This window comes from Penicillium argentinense, assembly GCF_028826775.1.
Source record: "Penicillium argentinense strain IBT 30761 chromosome Unknown utg000011l_segment0_segment0, whole genome shotgun sequence".
NCBI classification, from domain to species: domain Eukaryota; kingdom Fungi; phylum Ascomycota; class Eurotiomycetes; order Eurotiales; family Aspergillaceae; genus Penicillium; species Penicillium argentinense.
The window spans coordinates 1,223,681-1,242,260 of record NW_026622670.1 but is presented as its reverse complement, the minus strand read 5'-3'; the positions used below and the strand labels follow the sequence as shown (position 1 = coordinate 1,242,260).

Below are 18,580 nucleotides of genomic sequence, written 5' to 3'. Positions count from 1 at the left end.
ACCAAGCGAATGTCCCCATTAAGGACTCGGAGGTTTAGCTTCAGGTCCATAAGAACGGTATCTGCGGCGCTGGAACTTGTCTTCACTTTCTCTTTCATATCCACCTCAAAAATCCTGATTTCGATATCAAATTCGCTCAATAACAGCGTCAATTCTGAATCCCATCTGAAGGATACTAAAAGTTACACCAGCCAACAATCAGCCATACATACATTCAGTCTCATTTCAGATCTACATAATCATATTGCATTGGGGAAAGCGGCCATGGCCTCCACTACTACCTACTACGATCAGTCTTCAGACTATAACTGGCTTGATGCCATTTTGAAGAACAAGTCATTTTGCGACCCACGGTGTGTACAATAAAGCCCTTGTCTTAGCTATTTCCCATTCTGATATACTGCTAGAACATTCGAGGTTCACCAGTGCTTTGTCACCACGCAGGTGCCTCGCAAATCCTCTTCTCGACCACGGACATTCAACCGAGAAGTCCTGGTCCACACCCCTCCGGAAAATCGGACGAGATCCGTGTCAGAATGGGTAGCCGATAGTGCACCTAGCTGGAGAGAGGAAAAGCCGGAACAAGCTCCCTCCATCAACTCCACCGACAATGAGGATGTCGCTTCTATCACCTCGTCGACTGTCTGCTCCTCCCCCGACGAGGACATCCCGACATTCTCTCAACTGGAGGCATTCCCACCTTACCCCTAAACAGAGAGCTGGCAACTCTCTGTTTGAATTACGAAACCAAATATGCCGCCCAGGAGGTCCAGTCGACGTGTTCAACCTCGAAACGAGCCCGATCTTAGTTGACAATGACAGTATATCTCCCCAACTGCCCTCCATGACCTTGTCGTCATCAAACACCACTTCCTCCTTAAAGAATGAGGGATGCACAACAAAGATCGGCAAACTGGTTGCCGGAAAGATACGACAAGCGGCAGCTCTGGGTGCAAAGACCTGTCAAAAGATGAAAAGGAAATTAACTCTCTAAGCGGCTGCTCCGATGCGCGCCATACAGATTGAGATACATATATCCCTCCAATTTTTTCAAATCACAATGTTTTCAAGATTTTACATGCATGTGATGCCTATCATTACCATTTTTTCTGTTGTTTGTGATTTTCATTTAGCACATTAGTGATACCCGGGTATTTTAACTGGTGTAATCATTACGATCCCCATGATTGATTCAGGAAAGATTTGTCACATTACTCATGTTCATTTTGGGGTTACTGTTGATTGTATCCGAGCTCTCAGGGCCTTTTTGATATTATATTTCCATATTTGTCCATGACCATGTCAATTTTTCCTTATCTGATTTTGTAAATGAACCTGTTCAACCGCCATCCAAGAAAGTACTCGTCCTCGAGGTATAGTCAATCTGTCGAGCAGGCAGAGTAAAAGGCGTACTGTAGTTTACACAACCCAAAGAGACGAATTGAGGATATTCACTTCCAACAGAGACTTGGTAAAAGCCCCAATACAACGGATCGCAATACGGGCAATTTTATCACCGTCTCCCGCATTAGGATCGAAAGAGCAAATTGTGAGTGATTTCGGGACCACCTTCTTTGGTAGTAATCCCATACATGCCACAAGCTCGTCTTCGAATAGTCCTCCCGGTGATGGATAGTCATTTATTTTTCCACAAGACTCGTCCAAGACATCGAGGTCAAGATGAACCAACGCCGGACTGTAAGAACGCTCGTCGAGTTGGGCGTTCAGTTCTTTTAAGAAGTCGACTTTCTTTGCGCTGTTGCCCCATACTGCGCGCATCCCAGCCTCAATGACTCGTTGCCTCTGGACCTGGGACTGATCGCGCAGTCCGCAGTAGAGAAAGCGCTCGTAAGAAAATGGTTGATATCCCGGAACCGTCTTCATGAGCGTCTTCCAGCTTTCTCCGCGAAGCATCGAAAGACCCATGGCATCGAGATATCCGTTCTCATGAACGTCAGGTGAATCAAGATCATCATGAGCATCAAAATACAGAAATGCGAGGTCCTTGGTTTGGAGCCCGCAGGCTGCCGCTGCACTAGCCATGCAATTACCCGATAAAATGAGCGGGAAGCTGTTCTTCTTGACGGCCGCAGTAACGGCTAGAGAAATGCGTCGCATCACCTCGAAGCTTCGCCCAATTTCTCCTTCGAAATTATCAACCGGTTCGATTTCAGATATTTCGACTTGGATACCAAGCTTTCGGAGTTCGTCAACGGCTCCCAGGGAGAGTATGCGGTGTGGTCCGTTGCCGACGCGGTGATCGCGCAGGCCCACATGATATGGTGAAAATATTATCGTGATAGAGGTGGACATGGTTGTATTTAATTCGGAGATGGAATCTGAGCCTGGTTTGTTGCAATGTGATTTTTTGGGAGCTCCCAACCCTATGACGACGGGGTTGTAGAGCTTTCTTATAAAACGGGGGCGCTCTTGGAGGTGTTGGAGATGGAGGTGTTGGAGATGGAGGCGTTGGAGGTGTGGAGAACATCTGTCTGGGCTATATATTTTCATAGTGCACCAAATCATTTTATTATAGAACCACACTATCAGAAAGAAAAGTAGGGGTGTCTTCTACTTGCTGGGGGATTTTGGTAATTACTAGTAACCTGCAAGTTGCAACAAGCACGCAGCTCCCAAAGTGCGAGCATGTCGGCCTACCATTGCCAGTAGTAGTCATAATAGCTGACTCAAAACGATGATACAACTTGACAATATCACTAGAGTCATTCTGGCTACATCCAGTATACTCAAAAAGCTTACCTAAATAGCCAAGTAGTTTATCGATTTTCTGTTAGTGTTTGAAAGACTAGGCTGAAGGACATGTTAAAATGTCTTGTACCTGGAATCCTCTGGGAAATACTACATGGACCGAGCCATGTGGTTTGAGCGTCATTATTTATTCTCGATCTTAAAATTTTTCAATTATATAGAGTACATTCTGTCGACTCCAGCAACAATTACTTTGTCTCCATGGTCTTTCGTCGCGATTTAAAAATACCTACTCAATGCAAAACGCAAACACTTCAGAGCCCGAGCGTCCGTCGGGATTGATGGAAGCACTCAGAATAGCGGAAGAGTCAACATCAGAGCAACATGAATAGTTAATATCGAGAAGAAACTTTATTTTTACTTACGTTTTGCCTCTTCTGTAGGTTCTCTATGCTTAATAGAGCACTGTCATCCCGTGCATGAATGGAATTTTAATCCGAAGTATTAAAAAGTGTATTTTTGGAAAATTCTGGTGGTTTCTTTTTCAATTGTCCTTTTTGGAGAGACTATAACTACCATTTTCTATATTCGTATGTCTATTTCTTAGATGAAGCTAATTTCATAGCTTCACTTGTTCTCAAGTCGATGGGGGACAGCTCGCCATAGTAAGGCGGTCGGGCCACCTGCCCTCGGCTGAGTTGCCCGCTCCGCGATTATGCCAGCAATGGTCATTTGCGGCCAGCAACATTAATCAACACTCCCCCCCATTCCCCCCAATCCTCAACCACATTGACGTCAAAATGGATCCATTCTCAGCAGAGGGGGTAAGTCCATGAAATGCCATTGACAGCCTCCATTCAGCACACTCATCATCTCCCCAGAGCTCCTCAACATCCACAATGCCTTCCACTCCGGCCAATACCAGAACGTGATCGACTTCGACACCGCCGCCCTGTCGTCCGAGAACCAGCTTCCTGCGCGCGTCCTCAAGCTCCGCTCCCAGATTGCACTTGGCCAGACTGACGAGGTCCTGGCCGCCGTCTCCAGTGAAGAGGATACGCCCGATCTCGCCGCCACCAAGGCCCTTGCTCAGCAGGCCGCGGGCAAGACCGACGCCGCTTTGCAGTTGGCCCAGGATCTCGCTGAGAACAACCCCGACAATGGATCCGTGCAGGTACTTTGTGGGACTGTCCTCCAGGCCCAGGGATACAATGAGGAGGCATTGGCTTTGCTGTCCAAGCACCAGGGTAACCTTGAGGCGTGAGTCTTTCGCAATCACAATCGCAATCGGGTGGTCCAGTTACTAACTACTCGATGCGTGTTTTTTAGTGTCTCCCTGGTCGTCCAGATCTATCTGCAACAGAACCGTTCCGACCTTGCGCTGAAGGAGGTCCAGACTGCCAAGCGCTGGGCCCAGGACTCACTCCTCATCAACTTGGCCGAGTCATGGGTCGGTCTGCGCGTTGTACGTATTTACCACACCCGGGAATTGATGTGAACACATCGCTAACCTCTTTCTTTTTGGGATAGGGTGGTGAGAAGTACCAGTCTGCGTTCTATGTCTACGAAGAGCTCGCCTCCGGCCCCAGCACCTCCGCCCCTCTGTCCATTGTCGGCCAGGCCGTCGCCGAAATTCACCTCGGTCGCCTGCCCGAGGCCGAAGCCGCCCTGAATGCCGCTCTTGAGAAATATCCCTCCGACACCGAGTTGATTGCCAACTCCATTGTGCTGAACGTGCTGGCAGGAAAGCCCTCCGAGGATCTGGAGTCGTATGTACAAACCGTTAATTGATCGGCCGAGCAACACAAAACTAACACGTTGCACAGAATTCTCCAGCAAACCGAGCCCTCGCACGCCCTCCTTGCCGATATCCAAGAAAAGAGTGCTCTATTCGATACTGCGGCGGCCAAGTACTCTCCTAAGGTCTCGTCCTAGGGTGTGCAACGGATACGGGAATTGTTGGAAACTTTGCTTTAATCCTTTTTCTTGCCAAGCCAGTTATTTACAGCCGGATTCTTGATATCCTGCTTCATTATGAATTGACACGACCACTTCCTACGTGCAACTGTTGAGTCTTCATTACCACTACTGCGTCACTCAGAATAGTTCAATAGTCAGCGTTGAATATACGCCACGCTAGGCCAAACTAGATGAATATGGCCAGTCAATCCTTATAATCAGAGCCATACCCGAAACGACCTTTGGATAACTCTTAAGAAGATGCTCGATGCTTCAACTACAGACGAGAGGCAATCCACTGCCGCAACTCTCTTCCTGTTGGCGTTCCCTCCGGTCCAGGGTTGCCGAAGAATGGCATGTCATGGCTCTCGTCGGCTCCAACGATCAACGTAGTGTTGGGAAAGACGGACTAAGAAAAGTTAGTTGGCTGCGAATGTCTTTCAAAGGACTTCGTCAGTGTCAGAATCGTGCATACCTTAACTTTTTTCGCGAACGATTCGATCGGCGACAACAGAATCTCATCCGAGCCCGCCAGAATCAGAATTCGCTCTGTTTTCACATCTGCCCACCACTCAACCGGAGCCCGATCAGGCTCACTCCAAGGATCATGATCCTTCCCACCAATATAGGTAGCCGACCACTCGTTTAGTACGCGCTCAGTGACGAAATCTTTGTAGGCATTTTCCTTGAATGACGGCCAGTCAGTGCTGAAATTGACCCATGGCGCGAAGCCGAACACGCCCGCCAGCGGGGTGGATACTGAGATCGGGTCGATTTCAGGGTGTGGATGAGACAGATGCAGCAGCACGGCCATGGCCAGGTTGCCTCCTGCGGAGTCACCACCGACGATTATGTTCGATGGAGAGCGACCGGTGTCATTGAGGATGTACCGCAATGCTTCAGCCGCCTGGCGCAGCTGGGTCGGATAGGTGCCATAGGGGGCTTGGGTATATCGCGGGAAGAAGACGGCGATATCATGACCGTTGTCGTTCACCACCTTCAAGAGATCGAGCAAGAATTCGAAGTGGCCAGAGACAGCAGCTAGAACAAAGCCGCCTCCTGTTTAAGGTGAGTGGCTGGAGATTAGCTTCCGTCTTGTGCAAGGATTTCATCTCGATTGCGGTTACACCGGCCGGGGAGCTAAGATCCCAGTCGACGATTGACATAGAGCTGCACATACCGTGATAGTAAATGACCACGTTCTTTGCGTTCTTGTTGCCCAGCCAATAGCCGTCAGTGCCATGCGGCAAAGACATGACCTCGGGCTGCAAGCCTCGTTTCTCCATCGCCATCTTGTAGATCTCTGGCGTTGGGGGACTCAGATACCTGTGCAGTCATCTTTGTTAGCCCTCTTCTTCTGTATCCAAGCCTAGCCTGGGGTAATATCTTCAGGTGGCCAACAAAACGAGAGAAAAACGCACTGGACCTGGCGAGCCGAAAACCGATCAACCATTGTTCTGATAGCTGTCGCGAGTAGATGGGTTTTGTATGCCTTTGGGCTACTCTTTCCCCGGAACACACCGGTGATGGCAGCGTATAGCACGTTGACAAACAAATTGAGCTGACCAAGGCGAGCATCGGTACGCTCCCAAAAGCCCAGTTCGGGCACCATGGGGTCCTTTCTGGTGTCGGCCATGATTCTTCGGTAGTTGTATATATCAGGAATGGGAGATTGAGCTCTGGCAATGCAGAAAGGTGAGGGGGCCGGGAGCTGCCGAGTTGAAGTCACTTTGAGCTGAGGGATCCCTAGATGCGCGCTGCGGAGTCCCCGCTCTGCCATGCCGATCTGATCCTTAGCCTCGGCTCGCCCGGTGGGGCCGGCCTGCGATGCCGAACTTTACACGCTTCGTGATGGATGTGCTGGGCACAACTTGTCAGAGAACTTCATGGCGATTGCTACGTTGCTCAGATTTAAAGGAAACTAATAGAAAGGACTATGAAGGAAGTCCAATCGCCGTCATTGATTCATGCAATGTCATTGTGGGAGCGTTTGGCAGGGCGTCTCACAGATTCGCACTCGGGCTAGCACGTTCTGTTTCAATATTCCCGAATTAGAAATGATAGGATTTAGTGACCATTGACCATGTCCTCCTTACCGTCCAGTTCGCAGAACGCCTTGAACGTTGTGAAGACATCATCCTCGCCTTCTCCGCTGCCGGTGTTCTGGATGATGCACTCGGCAGTCGCGCCAACGAAGAACACGTAGCCCTCGCGCACTTCCTCGGTCTTGTTGCCAACAGTAATTGTGCCATTTCCACGAGTACAGATAATGATACTGGGTCCCTCGATAGGGTCGAATGTGGCCTTGGCGCCAGTTCGTTTCAGGTCGGTCTTGACAACACTGAACTCCTCGATTGGCGGATCATACAGCATAGACTCGGAGGCGCTAGAGTACGCCGTTGCATTCAAGACAGCATACGGATAGTCCTTTGGCTGCAGCTTCTGCTCCTCGATAGGGGCGTAGGAGTAGGTCAACATCTTGGTCAGGGTATCCACATCCTTGAACTTCGGGGTGAAACCGGCGCGGACGACGTTATCAGACGAGGCCATGCACTCGATGATGTCGCCCGAGACATAAGCGTGGATGTCGTCCGCCTTGAGGAACATAGCTTCGCCGGGCTCGAGCTTGATGAAGTTGAGGAAGAAGAAAACAAACGAGCCAATGTCGTGGGGGAACTGTTGGTCCAGTCGCTCGATGATCGAGGCCAGCTCGACCGGGTTGGTCGGGTTGGTCTCGACCTCACCGGAAATAGTACCGAAGCTCTCTGGTGAGTTCTTTGCAAGAGCGACGAGCTCCTTGCAAGCAGTCTCGATGTTTTCGGGGGAAGACTCCATCAGGGTGGTGAACAACGAGCGCAACGCATCCTTATTCTTCTGAACAACATCCATGACGTCTGAATCCTCATTGCCCTTGACAGCCTGCTCGAACTGGCTGGCGGCCTGGTCGCCAACAAGCTTGCGAAGAGGCTCAATAGCCTGAAGGAAGTGGCTGATCTCGGCGAGGGGACGGAAGCCGCAAAGTCCTTCGAATGGGGTGACGGCAATAGTCATCTCGGGCTTGTGGTTGTCATCTAAAGATAGCAATTCCTGCCATTAGCACCTGACACGAATATTGCTCTTATCTGATGTCCTTCGCATACCCGGATAGTTTCTAGGATCCCGTGCATGGAGCTGCTCGGCCAGCTTCTTGTTGGGGTGGGCTTGGATGCTCAGCGCCTTGCGAATGGAGAGTACCTTGAAAAGAAAAGGCAGTCGGCTGCCATAACGCTCGCTGATTTCCGTCGACAGAAGAGCTTGATTGTCTTGGACGAGATCGAGGAGGGAGCGCTGAGTCTCGACATCTTTCGAAGGCAGAGAGGGGTGGGTGCCCATCCACAGCTATAGCCTTGGTCAGCGCCTACTGTCTCATTCAAGGAAAAAGCTCGGTTTGTGGTTTGGATTTACCTCTGCGTAGGGCTTCTCCGCCTCCACCGCGAAGTCCGGGGCAGCTGTGGTGGCCGCATATCGGGCTGCTGCAGACTCTTGGCCTACCTTGCCTATGACGGAGATGAGTGCGGGGCATTCAACAGTAGTGAAGCAGACCTACCCCAGTCGTAGCTGTTAACGCCTATTCAGATAGATTAGTAAAGGCACAGAGTCATATACAGAGAACCAGACATACCGCATTGTAGCCGAAGCAAAGGAATCTGCATCTTGGAGAGATTTGTTGCCGGGAAGAATGAGGGGCGCGTCGGCAGTTTTCTATTACACAGAATCTCCACGCCAAGACTCCCGGTGAGGACACATCCAGGGTCCGGGGTGGTTTTTAATCAGACAACGCACCTGCCCTTCTGGGATTATTTCCTTTTTCGCTCTCTCTAATTTTTATCTGAACTCATAAGCGAATAAAAACAGCCGCAGCCGGACGGATCTCCTCATAGCAACTCCGAGTCTGCACAATCCCGAACCGGTCCGATTGCCGCTTCTGGTGTTGCCAATCAATGCCTTGAGAGATTCCCGCATTAGACAATGCTACCCCCAATTAAATGGCCTGTTGATAGTCGAATTTTAGTATATATGGACTACGCAGCAAGAATAATCAAATTAAATTGTGATCCGTAGATTATCATAGTACTGAGCAACCCTAATACATTCAGTCCGTATTTACTAAATTCCGTGACGGCCGCCATGGTAGGCGCGCGCCTAGCGCCGACCGCCTTTGGCTTATCAACGCGCGACGAACGGCGGGATCTCGATCAGCTTCCCCCAGCTTCGTCGTCAATTCCCCAGATCCCACTCCCACCCTCTGTGGTGTCCACTCTTGAGCCAGCCAAATCTGGTGAATCTGACACTCGCTTTCTTCAACATGTCCCGCAATCGCCCTCGGCCCCGCGACAATGGACTTGGCAACAATGAAGAGATGGAGCTATGGACCCGGATCTGCCAGGACATTCGCAAGTCCAAAGAGAAATTCGACCAGCAGGCATCTCTCTCTGCTCAAATCACGACACGGGTAGACAAGATTACTCGTGACGGAAATAGTAAGTTATGCTCGGCCGCATCTTGCCTTGATTAGGTACCCTACGCGTATCGCAATGCTTTGCGCGGAAGGCGCGAACCATCCCTGTGGTTAGCTGACACTTGACCTTTGAAGGGCCAATGATATCCGAGCATGACCAGCTTGATACATGGCTGCGGCAGAGCCAGAAACTCAGTGAGGAGGAGCGATCTATCATGCAGGACGAGCCATGCGACGTCATCAAGAACCTCGAGCTACTCACCGCGCTCCGTAAAGCCTCCGAAGCAGAGGCTCCCCCGAACCGATCCAATGCCCTCTCTAAGTCTCGCAAGAAGAGGCAAGATATTGAGGGCTCGGCTACCGACTCTCCCGGTGCTTCGGGTGCAGACAAGTCCAGCCGCTCCAAGGGCGGTGTTCCACGCAGCACCAGTGTTTCGAGCAACCAGGCGCGCGAGGGCCGCGGCGATGGAGTGGCAGTGAAGGTTGAAGAAGGTATGGAAGGTACCAAAGGAACTGTGGCCGAGCGCAGTGGGCTTCTTGTTGTTGGGGCCCAGGTTGTCTTCAAGCACAACAAAAACAAGCAAGGCGTGGAGGGTGAGGGCATTCAATGCATCATCAAGAACATTTCAGGCGATGGCCATAAAAAGCGGTATGATACTATGGCACGGTATTTATTTCAAAAAACTAACTTCGGGATACCAGTTGGTATGATGTCCAAGATCCCGAGCCCAATGAGAATGGTGAGCAGGGTGCTGTCTACAAAACTACCGCCTCGTCTCTCATTCCAATTCCGCAAGTGAGCTCTTCTTCCTTGCCGCAGTTTACCGTTGGGAAGCAGGTCCTCGCGCGGTACCCCGACACCACCACTTTCTATCGAGCCGAGGTGATGGGCTCGAAGAAGGATGTCTACCGCCTCAAGTTCGAGGGCGAGGAAGACGACAAGGAGATGGAGGTTGACCGGCGCTATGTTCTGGATATTCCCAACAAATAGTCTGGCTGATAGCCACGTTCCCACGATCTTGTTCTTGGTCTGCTTTGATACCCTTTAGCGAGGCGCTACTTCGGAGTTTTGAGGGGGTTTGTCGCCATGTGGATAGGCCAACATTCCTTTTATTGGTGATCAGCACAACCATCCTGGGGTGTACGATTTGGAAATGATATTAGGTGTCAGTATTTAACTGTCCAGCTCTCAGTTGTAGTCTCGCATTTTCCTCCAAATGTTCACATGTACCTCCGCGCTTATCGCATAAGCGATGGAAGCTGCTAGAGTAAGCACTGACAACGCGATGAGTCAGCCCCGCCGCCCCTCATGCCGGTGCCGAGGAAAGGATAATTGACGCCATGGAGTCTCGGTGCCGTGATTAATTCCGAATTTTCCCCCAAATGCCTGTCTCCTGTCCGATCTCTAAGCCAGGACAGTCCAACGAATATCCACGTCGTATTTATACTACTCTCCGCTTCGTTGCCGACCGTCGCAATGGCGGACCTCCCGGCGCATGCCTCGCCCAAACTTCCCCCGCAATCCCACCCTCCCACGAGCAGCGGACCAGATGCCTTACCAGACGATGCGAGCCAAGGCAGTGGCATTACAACAGGTCAACAGACTCCGGCCCTTCCTAATTCACTTTTGTCGCCTGCTTTCACCCCGCCTGCAACGCCTGGGGGCACATTAAACTTGACCTCGAATCCGACTAAAGCCCTCCACGAAAGCCAAGCTGCGAGTATTCGACACCAAGGAGAACATACCAAAGCACCTAAATTGCTGTCACAGCTTCCGCAAGTGGAATGTATTGTGCGAGCGCGAATTCCGACGACAAATGGTGCGGAGATGTTCCTACACCTCTATCATAACGACATGGATAATAAGGAGCACTTGGCCATTGTGTTCGGTAACAAGATCCGCAGTCAAAGCTTGGATCGCGTGTATCCCGGGGAGACCGAGATGGACCGCATGATCCGCGGCGCATACGTGGGCAAATTGCACCCGGGCCGGGTCAGCAGTTGGTTTGATGACGAGAAGAATGCCGAATCGCAATCAGAAGGTCAGACAAAAGTCGAGCCACCACTGGTCCGAATCCACTCCGAGTGCTATACCGGTGAGACGGCATGGTCAGCTCGATGCGATTGTGGTGAACAACTGGACGAAGCCGCACGATTGATGTCTTTCCCGGTTGAAGACTTGTCGTCCGATGCACCCCCAGAAGCCCAATCTCTCAGATCTCATTCTGCGGGAGGTGTTATCATCTATTTGCGACAGGAGGGCCGAGGAATTGGATTGGGAGAGAAGCTGAAGGCATACAATCTTCAGGACTTGGGCTCTGACACCGTCGAGGCCAACCTTCTGCTGCGGCATCCTGCGGATGCCCGCAGCTATGGATTGGCGACAGCCATGCTGATGGATCTCGGATGTGGCGCGGATGTGAACCCGGATGGCGTTCGCTTGCTCACAAATAACCCCGATAAGGTCCGCGCCATTGAGGGTCCCAATCGGGAAGTGCTGGTCAAGGAAAGAGTCCCGATGATTCCCCTTGCCTGGCGCACTGGTGGACAACGGGGAATCAAAAGCTCTGAGATTGAGGGTTACCTGAAGACTAAGGTGAGTACTATGCCCTGTCCCTGTACTGGGCTATGACCATGCTAAACCGAGTTTGACAGATTTCAAAAATGGGCCACATGATCCAATAACATATTTCGGCCCCCTATTGCACGGCTATGTCCCTGTCTTTCCCTTCGTCCATTGTATTTGCTTCCTACGGGAAGGGTATTTTGTGATATGTCTTCCATGTATTGGAAAGTGCAACACCCTTGTACACGATCGACATGACCTGTCTTTTCTTCTTGCATATTTTTTGGGGGTTGATCGCGACGTTTTCTGTACATGATCATTATTTTCTGCGCACTTCCATTGCGGCGATGCTGTTTCGAGTCTCCGAGGTGGACATCACAGTTTGGTCTTTTTGTGCAAATGCCTTTGTGCTGCTATATATAGTCCTTCGGGATCAATGGAGTTTGGATGGCTTCTTTCGGGAGTGGAGCTTGCTGCCCATTGTACAGTCCGATCGGTACTGCTTAGATCATGGCGCGGTGGTTGTCGATCCAACACTGCAGTCTTACATTGCACTAGTGCATGGCGTGCTGATTGAATTACTGTGGCAGTGCCTGCAGGACGCCAACACTGAAGAGTGCAGCCGAGTACAATTGTAGCAGCAACACGGGAATGCACGACGGACCATTCGTCACCTCCGCCTTGCAAGTCTACCCGCCGCACTGGAACAAGGCCTTATCCTCGACCCACCCACGCCAATGCTGTGCTGATTCCTTTCACGTCCTCTCCTGAGCCAGCTGCTCTCTCTCCCCTCCGCCCTTGGATGGCTGTTATCAATCTCTAGCGCGCGTGTACGGCCATGGCCAGCCGCGCTCCGGGCGACAGCGATTATGCGCCCTCGCCGGCTATTGAATCGGCGATCGAAGGCCACTCACAGCAACCCATCTTCGCCAAATCCGAAGACTCGCCCGTCCCCTCGCGCTCGGTCTCGTTGGATGCCGAGTCTCTCATCCCCGACAATAATGACAATAATGGAACGACCACCGCTGGACGGAAGCGCAAATTAAACAGCACGTCATCGCGAGGCGTCGCCAATCTCACCCCCGATCAATTGGCGAAGAAACGTGCCAATGACCGACAAGCCCAGCGTGCGATTCGCGAGCGCACGAAGACCCATATCGAGGCGTTGGAACAGCAAGTGAGAGACCTGGCGTCACAGAAGCCCGTCCTGGATCTGCAAGCAGCCATGCAGCACAATGAGCGTATTCGGTCGGAGAATCGAGAGCTTCGCCAGAGCTTCAAGGCGGTGATGGACATTATACAGCCCTTGCTAGCACGTCCAGAATCCACAGGTAATCTTGTGACCCAGTACAGCACCCTTGAAGAAGCTAGACTGACAGGGGTAGACCTGCCGGCCGTCGTCTGCCAACCGAGATCAGTCCCACCCCAGACCACTTCGTCCCCCTTTCCCGATACCGATCACTTAACACCAAACCCCCAATCGGCCCTCCCGGGAGATAAATCATATGAAGGATCGGTGGCCAGCCTGGACACACCTTCACCCACGCACTCCGCTCCGACCCTGGGGAGTCGGCGCAACAGTGCCAATGGAGGCACCCAATCGACCTCGTTTCGATCCGCATTGGACAACCAGCGCCACAACACCGCCCACGGCTTAGACCTCGGCTTGGAGGAACGACTTGGCTTCAATTTTCTGCTCGATCCGTCCCAGAATATTCCCAAAGTCGACCGGCTCCGGCGCAGTAATTCAGAGAACTTCCGCAGCTCACAACCTAATCTACAATCCCCTCTTTACCTACAACCACTCAACCACCCAGCCGAGCAGGGACCCCCGGCATTCGCGACGCCAATCAGAAACACTGGGCCCACTTGTACACTGGACAGCATCTTGCTAGACTTCCTTCACAACAGGCAGCGGGAAGCCGCACAGGGCATCCCGCGACAGAAGCTCGTCGGACCACCATACCCCAGCGTATCATCGCTATTAAATCCAGAGAAGAGTGTATATTCGCATCCGGTATCAAAAGTATTCACGGACATTCTACGAACCTTCCCAGATATCTCGTCCCTGCCCGAGCAGGTGGCCGTGCTCTACACAATGTTTCTCCTCATGCGTTGGCAGATCTATCCGACGCAGGAGAATTATGACCGACTACCAGAATGGCTCACGCCACGTCCCACGCAGCTTCTCTCTCCACATCCTGCCTGGATGGACTATGTTCCTTGGCCCCGAATGCGTGATCGGCTTGCCACATCCCACCAAGACTACCCATTCGAAAATTGGTTCATTCCTTTCACTCGAGGCTTGTCTGTGAATTGGCCTTACGAGGCCACTGACTGTCTTTTATCAGCGGGTGACTCGGAAGAGTTGCTTATAAACCCTGTATTTGAACGGCACATGCGCAATCTGACGAACTGGTCGCTAGGTCCAATGTTTGCGGAAGCCTATCCGAACTTGGTCGATACTACGCAAATTAGGCCCGAAGTCAAGCAAGGGAAAGCTGCGTTATAGACCCAACCTCACTTGGCAATGATTTTCGTCTTTCACCGGTATTCATTGGACTGCAAATCTGTATTTTTTTTAAATTTGTTTTTAATATGCTGGGTATATACTTCATTATTCACATTACATGGTCAATTCAGGGTAGTAGAGGACCACCAGATCAGAACATTTCTGATTGTCCAAAGGAAGGATCATTTGCAAGAGATACTATTACTTCATATATTGGCATTTATTCGGACTACTCTACTGCTTACGGCTCTTCTCATTCCAGAACTCGAGTCCAGACTGCTGGCGGATGGTACCGTACATCGAGCTGCTGTCCAAACACTCACCAGCATATTCCCTGGCGGCTTCCATGTTGTCGCGAGCCAGCGCAAGACCAGGAAGGTTGGCACCGTATTCCTGAGCCATATCCATCGCGTGCTTCGCGTCCTTGATGGCCAGCGAGACACCGAATCCGGGACGCGAATCCAGAGGCGGGGCATAGGCACCAGTCGTCAGTCTGCCGGAGTTAGATTGAGTGCTAGATTTCTTAATCAGATATGGCATGATACATACCTCTTGGAGTAACCACCAGCAACAGGACCAAAAGCCTCACCAATCAGCTCTTCCATGGGGCCAGTTCCGAGTCCAGTCTTCTCCGCAAAGACCTGGGCCTCACCAACAGCTTCCATCAGGTTCACAGTAACAATATTTCTATCAACGGTTAACCAACGTCATAATGGGAGAGCTGATGTTCAGGTCTAGTGGTGCGACATACCCGGCAATCTTCAGCAAAGAAGACTTGGTCGGATCCTCTCCACATTCGATCACGCGTCGACCCATGATATCCTGAATCAGAGGCTTCACGACATCCGTCGCATCCTTGGGACCGCCAATTGCAAAGACCAGCTTTCCATCAACAGCGATAGGGTTTCCGCCAAAGACAGGTGCCGAGACGAAGGCCGCATTTCGGTCCTTCAGAGCAGCGGCCGCGGAGCTCACTGTGTCAGGGTGAACGGTTGAGCAGTCTACGAAGATCTTGTCTTTGAGCGTGTGGCCCGATCCAAGTGCTGAATTTACCAGGTTCTCAAGAACCGAGTCATTGGAGACCTGCTCAGACGATTAGTTCTCGGGACACTTCGGGAGCAAATGGAAGCCTTCTCCCTAACTCGCGACCTGCTCGCGGGCCATTGAAGGTACATACCATCGTGAAGATGATCTTGCTATGAGCCACTAGGTCATTGAATCCCGGCACGGCAATCCCGCCGAGGGACTGCAGCGGTTGGCCGCGCGACATGGTGCGGTTAGTGTACAGGAGGCTCAAGGCCTTCTTGCCGGCCAGGTGCCGCTGCAGGTTGTTGGCCATGGCAAGGCCCATGGAGCCAAGGCCATACTGTGGTGAGCTTTAGTTTCGCTCGTCTTGGGAGAGAGTCAACGAGGTCGGGCCTTACCCAGCCAATTTGAGTCATGATGTTGGTATGTACTGCCCGTATCGGGAAAGGATGCGGGTTATTGGGTGTTGTTGATCGTCCGATAACGAGTTTGATAACGAGACTGGAAGATCGACTTGCGAAAACGAAGTCAAAGTCACTCTATTACCTGATGCAATTGTTTCAATGGCCAATTGCTCAAGTTCAAGTGATTTTTGCCCGTTTAATAACGTCGCAAAGGGGAGGGGCAACGCGGTTTCCCGAGGGGAATCGGAGTCGGCCGATAGCAGAGGTTTCTTCCTACTACCATGTGGTCCTCGGTACTAAAAAGGCTAAAAGGTATCTGTAGCTCATATGCGGGGTGATAATATCGTGGGGAAGCCCTCATGGCCGAGTCTAACTATTCAATTCGTGGTTCCTGGTTGGTGAGAAAATCCGAGTGTGTGTTGGTGGCCTGCCGATTGTGATATTGACCTGAATATAGGAACAAATCAGCCAACCCCTCTTCAGTCCGGTCCTGCAATCAGTATGAGGCTTGGATACACCTTCTCGGCCCTCCAACTGTCTCATTAAAGCTCGTAAGACTCTTGACAAGAGAGCAGTGACTGATGCAGTCACGTCATGTAATGGCTGCGGCTCGCCCAGCAAATTGCGGAGAGCCATGCGGGTACGGTACGGTCACGTAAGTAACGATGATGATGGCGGTTACCTCACGTACCTCACTAGGCACTTACCGACATCAACTCCTCCCCCCGCGCTCAACTCACCTCCAATTCCGCGCTTCCTGGAAGTCCGTGCATAAGATCCTGTTCGACAGCACTTGACTTCCTTACCCTCTATCATGGCGGAAATGCCCATTGGTACCTGTTCCCTTCCCCTAAAGCCGACCGCGTGTCCACACCCCCAGTTCCCAAGCTAACAGGCCGCAGTCCTCGACGGAGGAACCGGTTTCCTCAAGGTCGGCTATGCCGCCCAGGTATGTCGCATATGACCATTCGACGATTGATTTCCTCTCACACTCACCTCCTGCGCCAGAACTTCCCAGAGCACCAGTTCCCCTCGATAGTGGGGCGGCCCATCCTGCGGACGGAGGAGCAGTCCGGCGACATTGTGGTGAAGGATATCATGTGCGGTGATGAAGCCGCTGCTGCCCGTTCAATGCTTCAGATCAGCTACCCGGTACGTCGATGCCCGACGAGCACTCTAGCCATCGCCTTCCCTACCCCGCCCTCTCCGCAGAAACGTGTTGTTAATGTTGGTCCCTTGCTGGGATGTTTTAGATGGAGAATGGTATCGTTAAGAAGTGGGATGATATGCAACATCTGTGGAACTACACCTTTTACGACAAGATGAAGATCGACCCTACCGGCCGCAAGATTCTCCTCACCGAGCCCCCGATGAACCCGCTCAAGAACCGCGAGCAAATGACGGAGGTCATGCTGGAGGGATACAACTTCGGAGGCGTCTATGTGGCGATTCAGGCGGTGCTGGCACTGTACGCGCAGGGTATGGAGCGAATTCGACCGGATACACAGTTGGAAGATAGGAAAATGCTAACGACTGGGCTTCAGGTCTCAGCAGTGGGGTTGTTGTCGACTCCGGTGACGGTGTGACGCACGTTATTCCCGTGTATGAGTCCACCGTGCTCAACCACCACATTCGCCGCCTCGACGTTGCCGGCCGCGATGTCACTCGCAACCTCATCGCCCTCCTCCTGCGCCGCGGTTATGCGTTGAACCGAACCGCCGATTTCGAGACCGTGCGCCAGATCAAGGAGAAGCTCTGCTACGTCTCCTACGACCTCGAGCTTGACAAGCAGCTGTCTGAGGACACCACTGTCCTTGTCGAGTCCTACACCCTCCCCGATGGACGTGTAATCCGTGTCGGCAGCGAGCGTTTCGAGGCCGCCGAGTGTCTCTTCCAGCCTCACCTGGTTGATGTTGACCAGCCTGGTATCGCTGAACTGCTCTTCAACACCATCCAAGGCACCGATGTCGATATTCGATCTAGTCTATACAAGGCTATTGTGCTCTCCGGTGGTAGCAGCATGTACCCCGGTCTGCCTTCGCGGTTGGAGAAGGAGCTGAAGCAGCTTTGGCTCACCCGAGTTCTGGGCGGCAACCCGGAACGTCTGAACGTATGTTTAGGAAATATCCCCGAAAGAAGATATGCCGTAGCTCACATCTTTGCAGAAATTCAAGGTCCGCATCGAAGACCCTCCTCGACGGAGGCACATGGTCTTCCTAGGTGGTGCCGTGCTTGCCAACCTGGTGAGTGATATTCTTTCCCCCGTTCTAGAGCACCAGACTAATTTCTTCCTAGATTGCCGACAAGGACGACATGTGGGTATCCAAGCAGGAGTGGCAGGAACAGGGTGCGCGCGCCCTGGCGAAGCTCGGCCCACGATAATGCGATTGTACTTAGGCGGTTCTAACTGTGGTCTCCTTTCTATTCTTTCTGGTCTTGTCTTGCTTCGCACCATTCCGCATTTCCTGCAAGCCGTGCTGTCCTGCTTCTTCTTCCATGTTTTTTTTTTTTGTCCCCCATGACCCACCTTGTCGATATCCTTTCCATTGTTTTCCGTATCTTACTGCCTCCTCTATATTGTGCCTAGACTGGTCTGGTGCGGGTGGAACTGGGGCCAATGACATAAAAGAAACATTCCTATCGACATTTTTTTCGATCTCTCGATTTCTACTAGTCAGAAGCTCTTTATGGAAAACTTTGGAATTTTTAGAACGTAAAACGCATTTCTAGATCAAATGACAGGAATAAGGTCTGGCTGGTCAGATATGGCCCCCAACTATCAAGCCACCTGGTGGGGTTGCCGCGGTTGCAACCACAACAACACTTCTCAAAGTTACCCCCCAACACTTGCCCAATTCGAGGAAGTTCCGAGCGGACGACGAAATATATTCGAAAGGTTCCAATTA

General features: G+C 51.7%; 10 protein-coding genes across 10 annotated transcripts; 6 read left to right on the top strand and 4 right to left on the bottom strand.

The window, feature by feature from the left end:
- Window positions 1-264: 264 nt before the first annotated feature.
- Window positions 265-711, top strand: N7532_011474 (uncharacterized protein; the record flags this gene model as incomplete). Its single annotated transcript, XM_056623965.1, has 2 exons — window positions 265-353; window positions 408-711. The coding sequence occupies 2 exons, from the start codon at window positions 265-267 to the stop codon at window positions 709-711; spliced, it is 393 nt and encodes a 130-aa protein (XP_056468953.1).
- A 708-nt stretch (window positions 712-1,419) lies between these two features.
- On the bottom strand, window positions 1,420-2,313 carry N7532_011473 (arginase family protein; the record flags this gene model as incomplete). The annotated part of the gene is made up of 1 exon (XM_056623964.1): window positions 1,420-2,313. One exon carries the CDS (start codon window positions 2,311-2,313, stop codon window positions 1,420-1,422), a length of 894 nt encoding a protein of 297 aa, XP_056468952.1.
- Window positions 2,314-3,509: 1,196 nt separating this feature from the next.
- N7532_011472 (putative Coatomer subunit epsilon) lies at window positions 3,510-4,644 on the top strand (the record flags this gene model as incomplete). The annotated part of the gene is made up of 5 exons (XM_056623963.1): window positions 3,510-3,533; window positions 3,593-3,969; window positions 4,039-4,174; window positions 4,240-4,478; window positions 4,536-4,644. The coding sequence occupies 5 exons, from the start codon at window positions 3,510-3,512 to the stop codon at window positions 4,642-4,644; spliced, it is 885 nt and encodes a 294-aa protein (XP_056468951.1).
- A 301-nt stretch (window positions 4,645-4,945) lies between these two features.
- N7532_011471 (putative 6-hexanolactone hydrolase) lies at window positions 4,946-6,304 on the bottom strand (the record flags this gene model as incomplete). The annotated part of the gene is made up of 4 exons (XM_056623962.1): window positions 4,946-5,077; window positions 5,144-5,727; window positions 5,849-5,994; window positions 6,090-6,304. 4 exons carry the CDS (start codon window positions 6,302-6,304, stop codon window positions 4,946-4,948), a joined length of 1,077 nt encoding a protein of 358 aa, XP_056468950.1.
- Window positions 6,305-6,735: 431 nt separating this feature from the next.
- Window positions 6,736-8,360, bottom strand: pmi1 (mannose-6-phosphate isomerase pmi1; the record flags this gene model as incomplete). Its single annotated transcript, XM_056623961.1, has 5 exons — window positions 6,736-7,739; window positions 7,809-8,046; window positions 8,113-8,204; window positions 8,255-8,275; window positions 8,330-8,360. 5 exons carry the CDS (start codon window positions 8,358-8,360, stop codon window positions 6,736-6,738), a joined length of 1,386 nt encoding a protein of 461 aa, XP_056468949.1.
- Window positions 8,361-9,013: 653 nt separating this feature from the next.
- N7532_011469 (SAGA-associated factor 29 family protein) lies at window positions 9,014-10,157 on the top strand (the record flags this gene model as incomplete). The annotated part of the gene is made up of 3 exons (XM_056623960.1): window positions 9,014-9,188; window positions 9,302-9,815; window positions 9,869-10,157. The coding sequence occupies 3 exons, from the start codon at window positions 9,014-9,016 to the stop codon at window positions 10,155-10,157; spliced, it is 978 nt and encodes a 325-aa protein (XP_056468948.1).
- A 486-nt stretch (window positions 10,158-10,643) lies between these two features.
- On the top strand, window positions 10,644-11,851 carry N7532_011468 (GTP cyclohydrolase II; the record flags this gene model as incomplete). The annotated part of the gene is made up of 2 exons (XM_056623959.1): window positions 10,644-11,762; window positions 11,822-11,851. 2 exons carry the CDS (start codon window positions 10,644-10,646, stop codon window positions 11,849-11,851), a joined length of 1,149 nt encoding a protein of 382 aa, XP_056468947.1.
- A 719-nt stretch (window positions 11,852-12,570) lies between these two features.
- On the top strand, window positions 12,571-14,244 carry N7532_011467 (bZIP transcription factor; the record flags this gene model as incomplete). Its single annotated transcript, XM_056623958.1, has 1 exon — window positions 12,571-14,244. One exon carries the CDS (start codon window positions 12,571-12,573, stop codon window positions 14,242-14,244), a length of 1,674 nt encoding a protein of 557 aa, XP_056468946.1.
- Window positions 14,245-14,478: 234 nt separating this feature from the next.
- N7532_011466 (NAD(P)-dependent oxidoreductase) lies at window positions 14,479-15,686 on the bottom strand (the record flags this gene model as incomplete). Its single annotated transcript, XM_056623957.1, has 5 exons — window positions 14,479-14,737; window positions 14,794-14,931; window positions 14,996-15,327; window positions 15,422-15,610; window positions 15,669-15,686. The coding sequence occupies 5 exons, from the start codon at window positions 15,684-15,686 to the stop codon at window positions 14,479-14,481; spliced, it is 936 nt and encodes a 311-aa protein (XP_056468945.1).
- An 802-nt stretch (window positions 15,687-16,488) lies between these two features.
- N7532_011465 (actin-related protein 2) lies at window positions 16,489-18,056 on the top strand (the record flags this gene model as incomplete). The annotated part of the gene is made up of 7 exons (XM_056623956.1): window positions 16,489-16,507; window positions 16,577-16,623; window positions 16,683-16,826; window positions 16,928-17,153; window positions 17,219-17,784; window positions 17,840-17,917; window positions 17,970-18,056. The coding sequence occupies 7 exons, from the start codon at window positions 16,489-16,491 to the stop codon at window positions 18,054-18,056; spliced, it is 1,167 nt and encodes a 388-aa protein (XP_056468944.1).
- Window positions 18,057-18,580: the final 524 nt, after the last annotated feature.